Below are 22,461 nucleotides of genomic sequence, written 5' to 3'. Positions count from 1 at the left end.
CAGCCCTTTTTTATTTAGAGACAGGGTCTCACTGAGTTGCTTAGTGCCTTGCTTTTGCTGAGGCTGGCTTTGAACCTGCAGTCCTCCTGCTTCAGCCTCCAGAACCTCCAGGATTATAGGCTTGTGCCACCGCGTCCGGCTTCTTCCCCCCATCTTACTTTGCATTGCAAACTAGCATTTGTAAATCTCAAAAGTGATGTGATCTGAACATAAAGGTCAGCTGCCAAGGAGAATTGATGTTTGATACTTGGAATTTTGAAAGTAATACAACTTCTGGTTGAATAGTTGAATTAGTTAACAGGACTCAACTCTGAAAGGCTCACTGGGATAAAGCAATGACATTTAACCAAGGCTGTAATTTAATTGGACTGTACCTTTCAGCAGTAGTTCATTGATCTGTGAAAATATTTGCTGCTTGGTTTAATTAATTTATAATGTTAGGGAATTATTTGCAAAATGAATAACTCCATTTTCCAGATTTTAGGCTTGAGTTCATAAGACCCATTTTTCTTGGAAAAAATAGTTAATTTTTTCAATTTCATTGTTGGATGGTAGAGTCCATTGAGTCCATTGAGTTTAAAAGTAACTCAGCCCTAATGAAGCCACCGGTTTTATATTATAGCTTCTGAAATACCACATACAATCTTAAACTACTTTATAAAACAAGGATTCAGTGCTAATGGGAAGCCAAGATGCAAATAAGTTTAGTAATATTCTAACTCTCACTGCAGTCTTTTTTGGAATTTTTGTTGCTTTTGATATTGGTTCTTTTCAAAATAGGAAGGAAAGTTTGTTTTTGTTTTTTGTTTTGGTATCGGGGTGCTTAACCACTGAGTCACATCCCCAACCCTTTTTTATTTTTTATTTTGAGACAAGGTCTCATTAAGTTGCCAAGGTCTTGCCAAGTTCCTGAGGCTGGACTTGAACTTGCAATCTTCCTATCTCAGCCTGCTGAGCCTCTGGGATTATAGGCATGTGCCACTGCACCTGGCAGGAGAAGTTTTGAGTTAGAAAACCTAGAATATAAATTGGTGATTTCCTTAACTCCCCAGATTACCTGGAAATTACTTGAAAGATCGATCCCATTGTTTGGTTTAATTTACTTTTATACAAATCCCTTTGGATGAATATGAAGAGATATGTTTCTGGTTATTAGAATTATTTCCAAGGATTCCTTTTTCTAAATAATAGTCTCATGTCATGACTTAAAAATAAATTACCACTGGGTAGTACCATATGGCTTTTTCATGTGTGTTATACCATTTAAACCTCAAGTGGAATTTGTTACACAGATTGGGAAATTGAAGCACAGAAAAGGCAAACGATACGCTCAAATAACATCGCAGGTACTGAACTTCCAGTGTCCTGCTCCTGCTCCTGCTCCTTGGCCTCTGTCTCTCTATACTGAATGTTGCCTGCTGATAATCTGACTTTTATGGAGGTGCAGATAGCAGTTCTTATAATGGTTCAGGAGTCCTATGTTTTGAAATTTTTACAAGTCTCAGGTCTTTGCTTTTATGTTAATGTATATTTTGTATTCTCCATTTCTTTGTGTTGTTTTCTTATTTTGAGATACAAATAATGTTTTAAATAACCTATCTTTGGTTAAAATTGCTTTAGAAAGAAGCACCATGCTGATATCATGGCGTGAACATAGCCCTGGCCCTGCTGTATACTTGCTGCAGTAGTGGTTTTCAATGGATTTGGGGTGAGGGTGTGGTTTTGCCTCCCTTGGGACCTTTGGCAATGTCTGAAGACAGTGTTGACTCTCTGTCATGCTTGGGGGAAGGAATAGAATCTAGTGGTTGGAGGCCGGAGATATTGCTAAACATCCTACAATGACCAGAATAGCTCCCCACAAGTTATCAGCTCTTTGAGGATATACCACAAATTATCCAGCCCCAAAGGTCAATAGTGTACAAAAGGAGAAACTGTGTTAGAGGTATCTGGACCACATCTGAAGAATCGCAGTCCTGCAGGCTGTAATACAAGTAGCACAGCAGCATTTCCTGTCTCTCTAATGATTGCACCCATCCTTTGCAGCCTTACCTTTCACCACACTCCACAGGGGCATCTTTGTCTACTCACCCTGGGCTGCTGGGAAGGTCCTGATCATGTCTCATAACTTTCTTAGTTGCATGCTGTGCTCTTACTGCGCCCTTTACTGGATAACTTTATTTTGCCCTCTTCTTTTTTCATCCCCATCTCTCTACTGGTAACTTGGCTATCGAAATGCTTTACACCCATCCTTCAAATTCCAGCTCTTATTCCTTTCCTAATCCTTCTGTAGCTCAAAAATGTCCTTCCCCTGAGCCAGAGTCTACAACATCTCTGTGTCTTTCTCATAAGCACACCACAGTTTTCCTGGTAATTACTTGTCTGTGTTTGTCTCTCTTGCTGGATAGTAGGCTCCTTTTGCTGAGGGCATTAGTTTTTCATGTCCCCAGACCCACGGCCTCAGCATCACCAGGGACTTTTTAGGAAGGGAATTCTCAGCTCCCACCCCATACTTACTGAATTAGAGACTCTGGTAGTTCGATACAACATCTGCCTGCCTTTTTATAGGCCTTTTGTGTGACTCTGATGGTTTCTTAAGTTTGAGAATCAATCATTTGGGGTAGCTGAATTTTGTTTATTATTTGAGGCGCATAGTAGATATTTATTCCCTGTTGAGTACGTGATCTGTTAAATTATGGGCCAAAGGTAACTAGGAAATCAAATCACTCCACTGACCAAATATTATGAAAAGATTCAGATATAGTTATAGAAAAATTGGAGGAGTCAGAAATCTATCAGGAATAGCCAAATAAGAAAGTCACCTTCATTTCTGTTGATTATCTTATTGTTTATAGTTAAATGTCTTTCTTTCCTTGATCAAATTTAGATATTTTATTAGAAAATCATGGATTTAACTTTAGAATATTTATTTTTATCTAAATATAGGATGTTTAAAAATGCTGACAATTCAAAAAACTAAAAATAGGACCAACACATGATCCAGCAGTCCCACTTGAGTGTGTGTGTGTGTGTGTGTGTGTATTTGTGTGTGTATGTGTATGTGTGTGTGTGTGTGTGTGTGTGTGTATAGCCAAAGGAAATGAAATCAGTAGGTCAAAGACCTCTATCTGCATTCCCATGTTTGCTGCAACATTATTAACAATACACATAAAAATGGAAACGATCTAAGTATCCAGCAACTTACCAGTGGAAAAAGAAACTGTGGTATGCATGTATAGTGGAATACTATTCAGCCCTGAATGGATGGAATTCTGATGTTTGTGACAAGAGTGCAATTAAAGATTGTTATGTTCAGTGAAATAAGCCAGGAACAGAACAAGCAAGTACCATGTGTTCTGTCAGATGCAAAATACACAAAAGTTGATCTTATAGAAGTAGAGAGTAGAATAGTGGTTACTAGGGCTGGGGTTTGGGGGAATTGATCAATGGGTACGAAGTTAAAGTTAGGAGCAAGAAGTTCTGGTGTGTTACTATACTGTAGGGTAACTGTAGGCAACAGTAATTTACATTTCAAAAAGCCAGAAGGAAGGATTTTGAATATTTCTATCATAAAGAAGTGGTAAGGCTTAGAGGCGATAGACATGTTTACCTTGATCTGAACATTTCACAATGTATACATGCATTTAAACATCACATAAATATGTGCAGTTTTCATGTAGCAGTTAAAAATCAATTTTAAGTAGAAAATCCTGATGATTAACTTTACTTCAAAAGAATGAGATGCTAGGATGTATTAGCATGGCCTGACAACTGTTTTCCTTGAGAGTCATTTTCTGGATTCCTTAATAAAAAAAAAAATTATGCTGCCTAAATCATACAGGCAGAACCAGAGTTCTCCCCCTGGACCTTGAAGTTTCCAAAGTGTGGCGAACACTACCTTCTATGTATTATCAGCCAGTGGAACTCTTTGGAAGTCATTGCAATTTAATACCTAGAAAACAAACAATTGGAGTTTTATGTTTTTCTCCTTTCTTTTTCTACGAATTCTTCCTCCTTGCCTCTCTATCTCACAGGATGGGCGAGGGTCTGATTTTGTTGGACATAGAAGTTGTATTAGGATAAGGGCCAACATTGTATGGCCCCACCATTTAAGCCAGCTGCTGGGTCCTATGGGATTTCTCCCTAGAGGGAAGATGGCACTGTATTGTCTCTTCTATAAGTAGGTTTGGCGAAAGGAATAATAATAATGACAATAATACAGGCTGATGTTTTGGGAGCTCATCGTCCATGCCAGACTCTAGAAAAAGTTCTTCACATGGGCTAGCTCACTTAATCCCCCAGGTCTAATGTGCCATCTAAAAGCCCTTTCTAATCATACCTGAAAGTGTTTTCCAGAGCTTTTGTTTCATAGTACTTCGAAAAATGTGATACTTTTTTTATTGTTTAGAATCAAACTCCCTTGGGGGAATAAATATTTCAGCCTAATGTAGAGATTTACTCATTGTCCATATTCTTCTCCACTGGAGGAGGCTGTTGATACAAGAGTTGTCTTTCAGCAGCGTCAGAGGCTGGGCTGTAGCTCTGCCCCATTGCTGGGGATGACACACCACTTGTGGTCCTCATGTGTGCAGGAGCTTTTCTGTGTTCCAGTCTTGGAATCACAGATTTTCTTCCCGCTCTTCATATCTGCTCTCTTCGCCCAGGGCCATGCGTGGGGTGTTCTCAGAGAGTTGACTTACCTGTGGCCAAGTGGTATGTGAGCACTCTTCTGGTAGAGACCAGAAGCTGTTCCTGGGTACCTGAAGCTCCTGAGCAGACAGGAAATAGATCACTAGATGACAGCAGCGTGGGCAGAAGTCAGGTGTATAAACTGGATAAACTCAAAAAAGATTTTTTCCAGCTCTGAACTTTTATTTATTACATGATATAAATTTTAGAAGTGCTTTCAAAAGGGTCTCTTAGAAGTTAACATTACATTCGTTGGCCAGTGCTACCATATTTCCTGAGTACACCAAAGCCCAGTGATTCTAGTAGTAGTTTATAGGAACAAGAGAGTAAAGATTGATCAGAGACAGATGAAGAGAAGAGGGTTTGGGTTTAATGATATTAAGGAATTAGGCAGGTTCTTTCTACTTTTTTCTTTGATGTTTTATTTATATATTTATTTTTGCCCCAGCATTATTGAGGTATAATTGACAAATAATAATTATATATATTCAGTGTGTAACAAGTGATGCTTTGATGCACATATACCTTGTGAAGTGATTACCAAAATCAAGTTAATTAACATAACTGTCATTTTTCTTTGTGGTGGGAACATTTCCTCTCTAAGCAAGTTTCACGTAGGTATGCAGTGTTATTAACTAGAGCCACTGTGCTGTACACCAGATCCTTAGGACTTATTCATCTTGAAACTAAAAGTTATTTGTTGATTAAAAAAAAAAAAAAGAAGGAAAAACTGAGAGACATCTCCTATTCCCTTCAAAATGACATTTCTTCTTCTATTCATATTTATTCCACCAACTCTTTTCTCTGGTGACTTCTAGTAGCATTGAATTCTGACAGTGTCACCCCAGAATTCCCTCATTTCTACTCACATTTTGCAGTGACTTATGAAGGGAATGGGGTGGTGAGAAGCTCAATAGATATACACAGTAGAGGGGTGCTTTGCCTATAGAGAATCCAAATAATAGTACCACTAAAAGTTGGTTTACTTCTGGGACCACCTTGCAGGGGCAGTGCTGAACAATACTGGTGACAGAACACTCCTCTTCACAGGGTGGACAGTTCCTACTGTGTCCCTCCAACCCCATGCCACTGCACTGCATTTGGTAAAGGGAGCCTACGTTTCAGACCTTTCTGTTTAGAATGCTATTCTCAAAATCTAATACAGACTTTTTTTTCTTTCTTCTTTTTTTTTTCTCCTTTTGTGTGTGTTTAGGCAAGGAAACAGTTACTGTTCTTCCGGGAGCCTCTTTTTTCTCCAGCGATGAGTCATTCGCAATGATTAGAGGGTATGTAATAACGGAGCCCCTCATGTTTCACAAGGTGTGGAATGAGCTGAGTCATCCCCTGAGCATGTGAGCAGGGCTCTGAGACAGCCCCACTTCTCAGCCAGAAAAACTACCAAGGCTTTCTTGGCTGCAAGAAGATATGAGATTATTCCCACTGAAGGCTGGGCATTGAAATATGCAGCCCACTGTTATGAAAAGAACCCCTAAAATGGAATATGCATCTTTGTGCCAATGAGATTGGAATAAACTTTTCTGAGGTTCTTTCTTAGGATCTCAACATTTTCTTCAAACTGTGTTTTTACTTTCCAGCTACCATTTGCCTTCAAATTGAGTTACATTTTTCCTCGCCAAAGGAAACAAATTCACTGTGCACACCTGTGTTTAGTTTGTTTTTGGAGACAATATAGGCTATAATTTTTTTTTTCAAAGAACTCTTAATGGTTATTTCTCTGCATCAGCTTAGAGCTATTTAGAAATCAGTTGTAGAGAAAGAAAAGGCAAATGTATTTCGGGGGAGAGGGGATAGAGTTATTTTAATTGCTGGCAATTGCAAGCAAAGGAAATGTAAAGCTGTGAAATTTGCTTTATATGTCCTGTTTTTCTTTCTCAGGGGACATGTCGATCTAACAATGTTAGGAGCAATGCAGGTTTCCAAATATGGTGACCTGGCTAACTGGATGATACCTGTAAGTGGACACTTTTCTTTTTTTTCCTTTTGAATTATGCTTGGGTCAGAATAATTATTTTTCAAATATTGAGGGAAAAAAATCTCAAATTGCTATGAGAGTACAATATTATTGTTTTAAAAATGAATAAATATTTTGTATATATTTCTTGTTGTAATCATACTTTTACTAAGCAGGCCCTGAGAAGTATTCCCATGTCTCCAGTTTACTCTGTAGTTGAAACTAAAAATAGGCAAGGTCAGGGTCAAAGTAAAATTTTTTCTTTTAGAGAAAACAGAGTTGGGAAAGATTAAAAAATATTGGGTTAATTATATTCTGATGAGACTAACAAATAATAAATATTATTATAACTAACATTTTATAGTAGAAAAAACAACTAATAAGTTCATTAATTTTATGTTGATTCTATTTTTATTCTTCACAATGATTAAAATCCTCTCTTGATTGGGCATGTGACCCCATAATAAATCAGTCACATTGTCTTCTATTATGGAACGCAAACTCTATGATGGTTAAACATGCTTGTGAAATGTAGACAGTTTTTATTTAACATTAACCTAAATCAAAGAAGAAACCTCTTAAGAGTTAGTTTTGGAAATAGACTGCAATCAGTAACTTAATTCACAAGTGCTGTTCATTATATTCCAGGTTGTTGCTTTCAGATTACATGCATGGAGATGACAGTGGATGTGTGTCCATGATTATGAGCTCATTTTGGCTGGTAGCTTAGATTTCTCTTTGTGTGTGTGTTTAAGGGTTTCTGTGGGTTTTTTAATAGCATCAGCTAAAAGGAATCTTGTTTTAAGTATCCAAGGCTGGCATTGTGTGATGTGTCAGTTTTATTTTAAATCTCTGAGATTTTTTTTTTGTAGTAATTTTTTGAGGAAGGTAGATTAATATAGTTGGTAACAATTTTAGTGATCATGGTAGTTTAGCTGTGTGGATCTAATAACCCCCAAAATATTATTGCAAAGTTTGAGTAATTACAAAATTCTCGAACTTGTTGCATATTGGAATCAATCACCTTGGAGATTTAAAAAATATTGAGGCCTGGATTCCAACCCCAGGCTTTCCAATTTAATTATTTGAGATGTATCCTGGGTACCAGGTGGTTTACGAAAACCTAGATAATACCAGTATGTGAAGAAGTCTGGAAGCGAGTACATTCCAGAATAATATCTTTTCACTCATATTTAAAATATAAGGGAAAAATACCAAGGACTCAGCAGTCATGAGAACTCTTAGGAAATCATGGATTATATTGCCATTTGAGTTATAAAATATTGGTCCTAAAAATTGATCATTCTAGTTAAGCTATGATTTTATAAGGGTTGGCAGCTTTTGGAGTATTCAAAAGAAATCAGGGAGAGACTCCTGAGCAAATTAGTGGGTCAGACTGACAGTTTCTGGGATTGCTTATTGGTTTAAGAAATTGTAATGTATTTCTGTTTTTCAAATTTTAGTAAAAGGCCATATGGGTTTATAAATGGAGTGTAGGAAGGCAAACCCTGGGTTTTTGCCCCCACTGTATCAGTAATCAAAGTCTGACCTTGAATGTATCAAGCTTTTTGAGTTAAAGCATCCTCATCTGTAAAATGAAGATCTGAGACTAGATGATTTTCTGGGTCACATCTGGCTCTTCTAACATAGTGGTTAAGAACAAGGGCCCTGTAGTGATATAAATCTGGGTTGAAATCCTATTTTTCCCACTTGCTACCAATGTAACTTGAGTCTCATTTGTAAAATAGGAATGATATAGTAGTTTCTACTTATAGGACTATATGAAAGAATAAATGGGGAGATGCATACAAAGTACATGTTGCAGAGCTCCACACGTATATATGGTAAATAAGTGGGATATTATTTTGATAAGAAGAGGTTTGGGATACCTGGCAGAGAAGGGAATAGCATTGGTTACTGTAAGAGAAGCAGTAGGGTCTTTAATTTGTGTTTCTCTAGACTAATGATTTTTTGAGTTGGTTTGCACAGTGGTCCTGGGCAGTGGAGCAGAAAATGTTCAACAGGTTCTTTCTTTCAGGCTACTTGAGCATCTTTAAAAAGTTGGTCTATGTATGATTTGTCTATATTATGATTCAGCACTCCATGAGGATAGAAGCTGTTATAGTGAGAAGGCACTATGAGATTGTCTTTGTAAGAAAGATTTTCCTATGTGTATCACATTTTATATATCCTCCTAAGATTCCCGTGGATGATTAAGATATTGTTACTTTATAATTTTTTTAATATGATTTTAGAGCTCATGAGTTTCTGAAGGAACAGAACTAGTAGGGTGATGATGAGGAACTCTGGAGCATCCTAATGGAGCATCATGATAATCCAAGAGAAATGGAGATAAAAGTCTGGTTCTGTCTGGTTCCACTCTTCTGGGAAAGAGGCGGGGATGTCAGTTCTGATTGGCATTTCTTTTTTTCCTCTTAGTAACTGCTAATCCTTTCCTGACTTCTTTGCATGTGACACACAGTTTATCTTTGTATTCTTTGAAACTAAGGATAGCTTCAGTGTCAAGACCATGCGGTTTAGTTTAGAAGAGATCTGGTTTAAATTTCAGCTCTATCCCTTACAAATTACGTGATCAGAAACATGTTTTGTTAAGATTAAGGGAGAAAAGAATGAAAAGGGAAGCACTGCTGCACTAAAGAAGGTGAAATATTACTTTCACCTTCTTTAATGCTTTATTGATTAACATTAAAAGAAGGGAGTATCTCCCTAAAAATGCACCAGTGTAAGCAAGATGATTTTATAGGGGCCAGTTCAACCTGTTTGTCCTGGATTCCTATTGTAGAATCAAAAATTTAAAAAAAAAAAAAAAAAAAAAAACGATTTGAGAATACCTTTCTTGCTTTTGTTGGGCATAGATAAGATATATATCCTCTCCTCCTTAAAGAGCTTCAGCAGACGATCTATTTCTATTTCTTCTGAAGATTTATGATGATTTATAAAATTTAGATATATTTTTATTGCAAGGTCTGACAGTCAAGAAGCTAAAAAGTTCAGCTTTATTGTATCATTTTTCATTTCCTTTTATCTTCTTACTGAGTTTAATAATTTTTCAATGGTTGTATAAGCCTTGAGTTCTCAGCATCCTGGCATCACCATCAGTCATTGCATTGTCATATTATAATACACATTAAACCTTTAAGACAAGCAAAGGTGTGGATGCTATTCGTCTTACTCTTCAATAGCTTCTTAGGGTGCAGCATAGGTCCCATGTATACAGATTTTTAGCAGTTGTTTTGTTTTTTTTCCCTGAGTATCTCAAAAGAGAAAAAAAATGACAAAATAGTAGTTCATTCCTTCAAGTTCCCAGCTTAGCATGATGGAGATGATGGTAAAACCCCAGATGAGCTAAGAAAAGCTGGGAAGATGTACAGTCCCAAGAATCTACATTCAGATCTGCTCTGCTGCCTTCCTAGTTCCTATTTTTGGAGAACAGCTGGCATAGATTATTGACTGCTGAAGGGAAACAGATGCGAATGATCAGTAAGGGAGATGGTACTGAAAGCGTGAAACAACAGGCCACTGCACAGAGTAGCCGTCCATGAGTGATATTAGACAAGGGCCCTCTCGTTACTTGTGGAAAGGATTGAAGTGAGGAATTCCTAAGGCGGAGGAGAACAGGGCGTTTTTGGTATTTGTTTTCCCCTCACTTTTTTTTTTTAAATTTTCTGTGCATTTGAAAAAGGTAAATACAAATTAATGTTGTACAGATGTATGCTACATGTCTGAGTGCATAAGGGTTAGTGGGTTCTCTAGAGGGTCCTCTACACATCTGTTTAAAATAAGCAAAGTCTTTGGTCTTTCTTATTAAACCCCCCAAAAGGGGGTTGGTGTTCAAGAATTATTCTGGTGGGTTAGTTTCATGAATTGTGTAGTTCAGTATTAGATCCATAGATATAAAAATCCATAGATATCAATAGATTACTACTATTAACATTGCAGATCTAGATATAGTTTTAACATATACAAACATATATCATGTTCATTTGGTCCTCAGGCTCAGGAAAGTACAAACCATGAGTAAGGAAAAAGAGCAGGCAGAAATGAAGGGATGGTATGAAGCTTTTGTAATTATTCAGTAATGTTTTTGCTTTTTGTAGTGCAATATAGTAGAAAGCACATATAGTGTGTTTAACTTTGGAATTAGACATATTTGTGCACACTATATGTGCACAGATTATATACACTAATTTGTGCTTACAAACTGGTTCTTTTGTTTATTGGTGATATGGCACATCCTTTTCTCTTACTCATTTGTCAAATGGCAATAATATTTAACTTGTTGATTGTTCTGGGGACTAAATTAGTTCTCTATTTTTCCGTAAGTATTCATTACACATATGTTAAGGGACACGCACTTTTCTAAGTTTCTTTTTTTAATTCACTGGTTAACAAAACAGAAAAAATCCTTGCATTTGTAGAGCTTATATTCTAGCAGGGGTTGTCAAACTATAACCCATCAATTGAATCTAGCCTACTGCCCCCCCCTTTTTTTAATAAATAAAGTTTTATTGGCATACACATATATCACTAAGTTACATGTTGTTTATGGCAACTTTTGTGCTGCAACAACAGAGATGCATGGTTTGAATATGGCCTCCAAAGTTCATTCAGTGGAGACTTAATCCCCAATGCAACAGTGTCAGGAGGTGGGATTTACTAAGAGGTGAGGAGGTCATGAAGGCTCTATCCTCATGAAAGACCTAATGTTATTTTGTGGTAATATGTTCCTTATCTAAAAATGAATTTGTCATAAACATATCTGGCCTCTTTCTTGCTCTCTTTTGATTGAGCTCTCTTGCTCTTCTGCCTTCCACCATGAGATGATGCAATAAGAGCCCTCATCAGGGGAGGCCCTTTGTTTGTAGTTGGACTTCCCAACTTCCAGAATTGTAAGAAATACATATTTGTTCTTTATAAATGACGCAGTCTAAGGTATTCCGTTAATAGCAATACAAAACAGACTAACACGAGGCTATATTGCTTGCAAAGCCTAAAACATTTACCATTTGGTCCTTTACTGAAAATGTTAACCAATTCTTGCCTTAGCAAGTAATTGCTGTGTATTTCTAAGTACTAAACCAGTAACATTCTGTGTTTTTTAAAAAAAATATGTTGTGTTTTCATTGTCTTCAAAATATTTTATCTACCTTGTTATTTCTTCAATGACCCATTGTTTCCCCACTGCATAGTAGGAATGTGAGTTATTTCCAGACCTGGGTGAGTTCTGGGAATTTTGTGCCTAATGTAAACTTTAGAAAGAAATGATTACATGTTCTGTCTTCTGCAAACTATTTCCCTTAGGCTGTCATTCAAGTTCTAAGTCTCCACTAACTCAGCACATATAATTTACCTAGTTTATCTATGAAGTACTTTATCCATTTTATTTATTAATTTTCATTCTTCATATTCTACCAATAGAATTTTTTGGAAAGGTTCAGACCCTCTACTAGGATTTTCCTAAAATCAGCTTTTAGCACTACTTAAATAGGAAACATTGAAGCATAATTGTAGAAATATGAGACAATTGCAAAAAGGAATACTGTATTCAAGTTTTTAAAAAAGATTAGCTGAGAATAGAAAGAAACCAAAGCAAATTCATTAGCAGTCAGCTCTCCCAGCCTACGTGTCTATACATGCTAACATTTTAGGTAAGCAAAGAGACAGGAAAATGGGAAACAACCTTTTCTTTATCTCAATTTTCAGTTGGCTGAAAGATTTTGCTTTTTGATTGCTATTTGAGTCTGTTTTTGTTGTGGAAGAAAGAGTTTCATGGACAACTAAGAACTTTGACTATTCACTGGGACTCAATGTATTCAATCTAGAGACTGAATGAATGATTCACTGGACATATGATTGATTCCAAGCCATGGTGCTACACAGCCCCCAAGAATTTCTTGTAAGAATTTGATTAAGTAATCTCCATCTCCTCTGGTGTCAGAAGGCAGACTTTTTTTTTTTTTTGCAGATAGTGGGAGTTTGTTAATTTTTGAATCAGTCAATCTTTCTCTCTCTCTCTTCTATCTTTTTATAAAATGACTGAACAACGAGTGCGTTTGATATTTGCAATAATATCCCTTTGGCTAGTGATGTATTTGTATGACTGTGGCAGCCCCTTCTCATTAAACAGCCTACTTAAAAGGAGGAGAAGAAACATTAAAAATGATAAATGAGGCCTCCTAGAAACCCATTATTAAGTAATATGACAAATAATGGTGCTGCTGAGATGACTTAGCAGGGAATGAAACCAAAGGGCTGGTGACAACATGACCCTGCAGCTACAGGCTAATGACTCGGGAAGAGTAAGTTTTATTAAATCACTGAATTTGGCATTTCCAATTGGTTAAATCTTCATCTCTTTATTCTTTTGGTTTAGAGGCCATCTAGATCAACTGTTTTTTTTTTAAAAAAAAAGTTTTAAAAAATGTTAAATATATATAAACATAGAATATTGGAAGAGTGGCATACTGGAAGTACATGTAAATAGTGGAACGCATCTATCCACTTAGACAGCTGTCCACTCACAGCTGGTCTTATTTGTCTGTACTCTTATTCAATTCCCGCCCCCCTGCCCCTGGACTATTTTGAGGCAAACTCTACACATCATATTGATCGATTCAGAAATATTTTTACATTGTCTCTGGAAGATTCCTTTCAGATTTCCCTAAAAAGGATTACCTTTTCTGTTATCCCATCTGTAAGTAAGGGATTAAGGGTGCAGGTGATTAATACTCAGCCACACAGTACCTGACCTCATTGATGGAAAACCTGAAAGCAGAGAAGTGAAGTGACTCAACCCATGTCCCCAAACCAGTTAGTAACTAAGCCAGTGCTGGAACTTATCTCCCGTCTCAGTGTTACGGGGATGCTCTTTCCACTGTGTAAGGAAAAGTTTGCTTTTTTATTTATTTTATTGTTTTGTTATCACGGATTGAACCAGGGACACGTAATCACTGAGCCACAACACCAGCCCTTTTTTATATTTTATTTTGAGACAGGGCCTAAGTTCCTAGGGCCTCACTAAGTTGCTGAGGCTGCTTTTAATTTGTGATCCTCCTGTCTCAGCCTCCCAAGCCACTGGGATTACAGGTATGCTGGATAATTTTTGAGACAGTATATCACTACATTGTTGATATGGGACCTGGACTTAGGATCCTCCTGGCTCAGCCTCCTGAGTAGCTGAAACTCCAGGTATGTGCCACCAGATAGGCTCTTCCTTTTTGGCAACACTATGGGACATCAATCCTTGCTTCTAGTTGTTAAACTAATGGCAGTTGAATTTTATTAAGTGAATTTTCATCTATTGATCAAAAGTTCTTCACTTTCAATTTGTTAATGTCATTATTTAAACTGATAGATGTAAAATCATTGTTACTCTTTTTTTAAAAAAATATTTATTTTTTTTAGTTTTAGGTGGACACAATATCTCTATTTTATTTTTATGTGGTGCTGAGGATCAAACCCAGTGCCTCATGCATGATAGGCGAGCACTCTACCACTGAGCTACAACCCCCAGCCCATTGTTATTCTTTTAATAAATTCAGTTTTTAATCTGTAATGTATTTTTTTTTGTTTATTGTAATCTTCTCACATTTTGTGACCTTTCCTGTGATGATTTTGTTAATCTGCGTTTTTCTAGAAAATGTTCATGTCTTTTGGACTTTTTAATTGACCAGTCTAAAACATCATATAATATTCTTATATAATTTATTTAATTTTCTTGTAAACTTATTATAATGAAATTTTCATTCCTTATATTATAGATGTTCATTTTCTCTCTTAGGCTTCCAGAATTACTGTTTTAAAATTAATTATTACTTTAAGAAATATCTGATTTATTAATTTCTTTTTTATTAATTCTATCCTCTGGTTTATGTGATGCTAGTTCTAGACTCATAAACTGAATATTTGATTTATTTTTACAGTCTTGTAATTGTAATTTAGAAACACTTAAGGATCTCCATGTTTTCCTGAGTATAATTCTAATTGCTTTCCACAAACTTAGATATAAAATTCTTATTTTCTTTGTAATTCATCATTTCAGTTTTGATTTCTATTTTAATTCAAGAATTTTTTACAAGAGTTTCCCCCCCCCTAATTTCAAAGGTTTGAGGAGTAATTCCTTGTACTGCTTTTGGAATATATTTTTTCAGTGACCAAATACATGTTTGATTTTTTCTAAACTTCTTTTTTATATGAGTGTATGGCAATTTTGTATTAGATTGAGCTTAGCATTGAGTTTTGTTGTACCCAGATCCTTTGCTTTATTAGTTCTTAGAGGCTGTGGTTTCATAGAAAGCAAATAACAGTGGGAATTAAAAGACCTATATTCGGGCTGGGGATGTGGCTCAAGTGGTAGCGCGCGTGCCTGGCATGCGTGCGGCCCGGGTTCGATACTCAGCACCACATACAAACAGAGATGTTGTGTCCACCGAAAACTAAAAAATAAATATTAAAAATTCTCCCCCCCCCTCCTGTCTCTATCTAAAAAAAAAAAAAAAAAGACCTATATTCTAGCTTTAGCTTTGTTACTAGTGAACTGTAATCTTATGCAAGCTATTTTTTCTCCTTTGGTCTAATATAGAACTGTCCAAAAAATTTTGTTGTGATAGTGAAAATACTCCAGAGGTGCTTTGTACGATATGGTAGCCACTAGCCATTGAGCCCTAAAAATATGGCTAGTGTGAGTGAAGAACTGAGCTTTTATTTTTCTTAATTCAGATTTATAACCACATATGACTAGATTACCTGATCGGATAGTTCAGATTTAATCTGTGAAATTAAAGTTGGACACCATAAATCCCAAGGGAACCCAATTCTAAAATTTTAACTTTCAAGCTGTGGTTTTATACCTTCATAAAATACTGTGACAAAATGGAAAATATGAATAGTTGGTAAAAGTCCAAATTTTTTGCACCTCTTTCAAGCTTGTACCATTTTTGAGACCTAGAAATCATCTATATTTCAGAATTGAGGCTATGATAATCTGAAAGCTTTGAAATGTGGAGTTATTTTAGTGAGGGTTAGCTCCTAAAAGTCAACCCTAAGGTAAAAATCACATCATGCTTATGAGTATGCTTTACTTCTTCATCAAATGTGGGTAAACTCATGAAATCTATCACATATTCTTTCCTCAGGGGGCTGTAGAACAAAAAAGAAATCAAATCTGAAATTACAAATTACTTAGAAATTAATGAAAATGAGAAATTTATATCAAAACTTGTGAATTATAACTAAAATTATTCTCTAAAAATGGAGTCTTAAATGATTTAATTATTTGCAGAAATAGTGCATTGTTGGTTTCCTGCTTGCTTGCATACCTTACCAGTGCGATGCCCATGGTAGAATGTAGGACGTCTAGTGTGGGGTCATGTTAGCACTCAATGTGTATCAGTGAGACCCTCAGGAACAATGCTGGATCAGATTGTGGTTATTGTTGTTAACGGTCAAGTAGAGCAGTTGACCATATGAAATGATGATGAATATTTTTAAACCCTAGAGTTTTTCTAATGAGTTCTGTTTTAATCAGCTTTTTCATTGCTGTGACCAAAAGACCTGACAAGAACAATTTTGAAGAGGAAAGATTTATTTGGGGGCTCACAGTTTCAGAGGTATCAGTCCATAGATAGCCAACTCCATTCCTCAGGGCCTGGGATGAGGCAGAACATCATGGAAGTGTATGGCAGAGGAAAGAAGCTGGGAACATGGTACTAGGAAGCAGAGACAGAGAGACTCCACTCACCAGATACAATATATGTACCCTAAAGGCACAGCCCCCCAATGCCCACTCCTCCACTCATATCCTACATACCTTCAGTTACCACTCAGTTAATCCCTGTCCCAATTAATTCAATGACTGTGTGAAGGCTGCCACAACCCAATCATTTCACCTCTAACCCTTCTTTCATTGTCTCACACATGAACATTTGAAGGACACCTCACGTCCAACCCTAACAAGTTCACATTACATATGAGAGGATATGAGGTCAGGATTGAGTGAACATGGGTTTTCCACCTCCCATTTAGACCTTTACCTTCCAAATGCAATGCCAGGCAAAATCATTTCCATTTTACATTTATCTTTCTCTCACCCTTTTTCTCCCTCGAATTTCCCTAAGTAAAATGCAGATAGTTTAACTTGGTTGTATCCAGTCAACTCAGTGTTGTATTAAAGTGATAACTTCAGTAGGTCTTTGGAGTATTTGTAGTAATAACTATATTTAAAGAGAATTAGTAAAGAATAAGATCATTTGTATGTTTTTGGATTATCCAAATTTTCCTATGTAAGTACCAATTTCTAAATATAACTTTGAATGTAGTATCAGGTTCCCAGTTTTGTTATAGTTGTGCATAGAAAGAGCAAATTTTTTTCCATGAAGCCTGACACAGACTCCTCGTGTTTTAGCTACTCTTCTGTTTTGCCTATTCTGAATTGTAGTTATAGCCTAAACCTATCTAAGTAATCAGACCTGAAAACTTAATCCATAAGTAAAATAGAAGTAGCTCCTTTAATGAAGGCAGTATTTTTCTTTCTTTCTGTTTCTTTTCTTTCCTTCTTTTTTTTTTTAAATTGCCAGAACTTTATGAGAAATAGACATATTCTTCTGGCACTTGGGAGCTTTACCAGTTAACATATTTCCATCCAGGATGTAACTTTTGCTCATAACTGTGCATATTTTAGGAAATTTAATTTTCTTAAATCAAGGCTTTCACGTTTGTGCAAGATGCATGGTTTGTTTATACGTACATTGGGAAGTTTTGTAATTTTAATCCAGGAGAATCTAACTGTATTTTTAGAAATTGTCTAAACTGAAGCTACACAGGACATCTCTAGATTCTTTGACTGCCTTTCAAGTAAATTAATTAACACCATCCAGGAGGTTAAGAACAATGAGAAAGAAAGATAGTGCCATCAGTCCAACATAATCAGTATTTTAAAAATAGGAAGCATCTTTCATGGGGATTCAATTATTTCTTTTCTGTAGCTGGAGAAGAAACTTCATTTTCTTTTTTTCCTAACTTGTTCTGTAACTTCAGGTTAATTCAGTTAACTTTTCTATTTTCTTTTTTGTTTATGGAAGTCTATTATACTTATTCTTTGCAATACTGTTTAGCTAATAAGTATGGATAAAGTAAATCTTAACAGGAAAAATGAAATAAGAATAGTAAGAGAGAAATTACATTTTATTTGTCTGGTTTGCATTCTTAATTTTTGAAGCCAGTAATAATGTGGTTTATGTTAAAAGGTCCTTATTACCACATTTTTTTGTTTGTTTGTTTTTTAAATCTTTATCAAGCCATCTAAGATGTCTGTCATCAGGATGGGCTAATCCAATCAATATTGATTTGTATGATAAAGTTTATTCATTGGGAAAAATAAAACAGAACCCAAAAAGTTCACACATGTAGTTCTCAGAGTTGTCTTTCTGCTTCTTTATTAAGCAACTACTTCATGCTTTTCTGTTATACACTCAATATTGCTAAATGTTGGATTCTGCAAAGAAATAAAGTTTAGTTACTACCAGAAAATGGATTATGGTTCAATAGAGAGAACAAATATATCTAACTGTCATATATTGACTTATTTTTCGAGTCAGATTTGCAAAGCTGAAAGAGTCACTATGGGGAAAGACCCCTGCAGAGGGAAATCTCAGCACTCTTCTCGGTGTTTTTCATTCTGATGGAAAAACAAAAACCACAGAAACAGGCCACATACCGAGTAGTTGTTGTTTTAAAAAAATTTTTATTTTAGGTTAATTCTAGATTTACAGAAAAGTTTCAGAGATAACACAGAGAGTTTCCTATGCCCCCTCACCAATTTCTCCCATTATTACCATCTTACATGACATGGTATGTTTGTTAAAACCAAGAAGGATACATTGGTACGTTACTATCAACCAAACCCCTGACTCTATTAGGATTTCATCAGTCTTTCCATAAGTATCCTCCTCTGTCCAAGATCCAACTCAGGGTACCATGTTGCATTTTTTTCCTTATCCATTTTTTTAAGTATTTTTTTCTTTGTCGATGGACCTTTATTTTATTTATTTATATGTGGTGCTGAGAATTGAACCCAGTTCCTCACACATGCTTTGGCGAGCACTTTTCCACCGAGCTACAATCCCAGCCCTTCCTTACCTATTTTTAAAAATTTATTCTTTTTAGTTATGAACGATGCCAGGATATACCCTGACATAAAATCATAGCAGATTGTTTCCTTGTACAATTATTATTCCTTTAATTATTCCTTTAATAGAATAATTAGAAGAAAGAAATGACATAAATATTCATTATGTATTCCCTAGTTTTCTTTGGTTTGTACTAGTTTCTGAGTCTTTTCTTGTTTTTTATGACTTTGTCTTGAGAATTATTGGCCCGGTATCCTGGAGAATGGCCCTCAATCTGGGTTTGTCTGATGTTGTTTTAGGATGAGACTTGGATTATCAGTAGAATCATGGTTACCAGAGCAGATGGGAAGGAGGATGGGGGAAAGGCTGATCAATGGGTACAGAGTTATAGTTACATAGGAGCAAGAAGTTCTGGTGTGCTCTTGTCCAATCAAGTGACTGTAGATAATGGTAGTATGTTATATTTTTCAGAAAGCTAGAAGAAAAGATTTTTAAAATTTTCATTATAAAGAAATGATGAAAGTTTGAGGAGATAGATATGTTTAATGTGATTTAAATGTTACACACTATATACATGAATTGAAATATCATGTTACCCCAGTAGTATATCCAATTTCTGTTTTTGTTTACCAGTTAAAAAAACATAAAAGAATACTACAAAAGTTAAGTTCCCTTTTTACCATATCAGAGAGCACAGGATATCCATATGACATAGCCTAATCTTTATCACTTGGTTATGATAGTGTTTACCAAGTGTGTTCATTATTAATTTATTGTTTTTCCTTTTTCCTACTTTATTCTCTGGAAGCAATTCAATACATTTAGCTCACTTTCAAAGATCAGGAGGAAGATTAAGTTCTACCTCTTGGAGAGGAGATGTGATAAGAAATATGTATTTTGTTTTTGTTTCTGGTTCTAGATACTGAGCTTCCAAATTTTTGGACTTTTCTGATGGGTTGATAAACCTTCATTTGGTCCCTTTCCACAGGCCCTGAACTTATGCTAATTTTAGTTGACTAGGCATGCCACTAGATAGCTTCAGGACTGGGTTGGTTTTCAAAGACGAAGGTATTATTAGAAGGTTGGTAAGTTATACCCATAACCTCTAGGAGAGAGGGGTTGGCGATTGAACTCAGTCACTAGTGGCCATTGATTTAATCAATCTTGCCCATGTCATGAAACATCAGAAAAACACCTAGCTGATGGTGTTCAAGAACTTGTGGGTGAAGAGAGCACAGCAACTCTGCACCCCTTCTCCCATACCTATTTACTTCTTCTATTTGGCTGCCCTTCAGTTTTATCCTTCATAATAAGCCAATAACAGTAAGTCAGACATCTTCCTGAATTCAGGGAGCTGTTCAGCAGATTGTCAAACCAGAGAGGAGATCATGGGAATCTGCCGGCTTCCTACTTGGTTGGTCAGAAGTATGTGTTTTCCAGATTTGCAGCTGGCTTCTGAAGAGGGGCAGTCTCATGGGACTGAATCCTTAGTCTTTGGGTGCTGCAGTTAACACCGCGCAGTTAGGGTCAGAAATTAATCGAATTGATTGACACCTAGATTGTGTCCGGTGATTTGAAGAATTCATTGGCATGAAAAAACCCCATACATTTGCTATCAGAAGTATTAGGAGTATGCAGTTGAGGAGGTAGTATGTATTTTTTGCATTTCCTCTGAAGAGATTTATTCTTTCATTTATTTATTGACTTAGTCATTTATTTGCATCAGTATATACTCATGTGTATTTGGTACTTTGACTTGTAATGAAACACCATGTTATTTATTTTCATGCTCAGATTGTTCTAGTGATGGTCCTTGGGAGCTCCATCATTTTGGCTCTTATACCTCTTTGGCATGCTTCCATTCTTTTTATTGATTTATTTTCTTAAGCACTACAAGATACTCATCATTCACATATCTATATGTATACCTATATTTATATCTCTATATATTCATCTATCTATCTATCTATCTATCTATCTATCTATCTATATTTCCCCCCTACAATCGTACAATCAGCTATTTCTTCAAAGATATGTCTTTTCTTTCACTGGAGAATGGTATTTAGAAACCAAGACCTTGATGCTAGGTGTGCTTATTACTATGAGGTACCATTGCTTCTAAGTCTTTTCAGCGAACAGATCTGTAATGCATGTCTCCATACTAATAGTTTTGAATAACAACAATAAAAAACTTTCCACCTTTAGATCTGCTCACTGAAGGGGGGGGGCTCCTTCCTGATTAGCTATATTTCAAGATGGTATTAATGGAATGTATCTTCAACTTCCGAGTAGTAGGCCGAGCAAATGACACTTTGGAATGAAAATATTGATTTTTTAAAACTAAATATGCCCAACCTTTAAATATTTGTCATGGTTAAGCGCTACGAGATCGTATCAGCCATGCTGAGGCATTCAAGTAGTAAAATCTTGTTTGCTAGAACCTTCCTTCTCATCTAAGAATGTCCTGGATTCAAAATGTTCTTCTTTGGTCCATAAAATGAAATTGAAGTATCAGGTTTTCACTTACACAGCACTTGGCTTTTATTACTGTTTAGTCATGTATTTTACATCCATTTCTGGTACTTTGAATGGTGCAGAGAGAAAATTAATGAAACCATTAAGATTAAAACTTAAAAGGTCATCTGTGAAGTTCAGGGAGTTGAAACACTGATATATCAAAAACTGAGTTGAGGTTTATGTCTTGAAATATCTTTGTATCTTCTGACCTTTCTTTGTACTTCATTTTGGAAAAAAAAATTCTATATTTTTATTCTTGTCTCAGTGTTTTGTTTTTTTTTTTACACTAATGAAACTCCATACTTTACTTAGCTTTTATTAGTTTTTCCTTAAATCCTTTTGAAAATTTTAAAGTAACGTTGGTATACAAAAAGGGGTTCATACTTGATGTGTACGTTTTGATCAGTGTGTCCATAAGTATGTACCTGCCAAACCATCATGATAAACAATACTATAAACTTAGCCATCACCTTCTTCCAGTTCTCTTCTTTTTTTTTCCTACCCTGCATATGGTAAGAATATTTAACTTAAAAGAACTACCTTCTTACTTTTTAAGTATATAGTGCATTATTGTGAACTCTACACCTAGTGCCTGTTTTCTGTTCCAGGATCTCATCCTGAATGCCACATTTCATTTAGTTGTTAAAACTCCTCTTTGGTATCTTTCCTGGTTTTTGATGACCTTGACAGTTTTGAGGAGTCCTGGTCAGACACTGGTAAAGTGTCCCTCATTTGGGTTTTCTGATGTTTTTCTCATGGTTCGATTCTGCTTTCAGTATTTTTATTTCTACATCACTGAGATATTCACCAAAAAGTTTATGTGTTTCACTGTTACTGTCTCTGAAAATAATTCACATTTTCCTCCTACCTCTGGCACATTTGGCTTGAAAAGATAAGAAGGTAGAAACTGATATTCCATTTACATGGTTGTACATCTTTCAGAAATATCAACTTTTTGGCAAATAAAGTAATTCTTTTAACCTGTCTTCTAACCTACTGTTTGAAAAAGTTGTTTCTTCTCACCTCATCCTCCCCAGCTTGAGAGGAAGCCATTTTTATCTCTAGGAGCACTAATTTAAATTTCTAACACTGTGCACTGCCTGGGGTCTTGGGTCCCTTCCCCAGGCTTCAGGCTCTTTA

The 22,461-nt window shown here is 35.9% G+C and overlaps 1 protein-coding gene across 1 annotated transcript in view; it reads left to right on the top strand.

The window, feature by feature from the left end:
* The window catches only part of Oxct1 (3-oxoacid CoA-transferase 1), a 131,528-nt gene that overhangs the window by 72,756 nt on the left and 36,311 nt on the right, over window positions 1-22,461 (top strand). Inside the window, exons 12-13 of the mRNA XM_005325615.5 lie at window positions 5,900-5,972; window positions 6,583-6,658. Coding sequence (XP_005325672.1) covers window positions 5,900-5,972; window positions 6,583-6,658 — 149 coding nt within the window. The remainder of the gene's footprint in view (window positions 1-5,899; window positions 5,973-6,582; window positions 6,659-22,461) is intronic.

The sequence above is a fragment of the Ictidomys tridecemlineatus genome, chromosome 1 (genome assembly GCF_052094955.1).
Source record: "Ictidomys tridecemlineatus isolate mIctTri1 chromosome 1, mIctTri1.hap1, whole genome shotgun sequence".
Classification (NCBI taxonomy): Eukaryota; Metazoa; Chordata; class Mammalia; order Rodentia; family Sciuridae; genus Ictidomys; species Ictidomys tridecemlineatus.
This window is presented reverse-complemented; position numbering and strand designations above follow the sequence as displayed.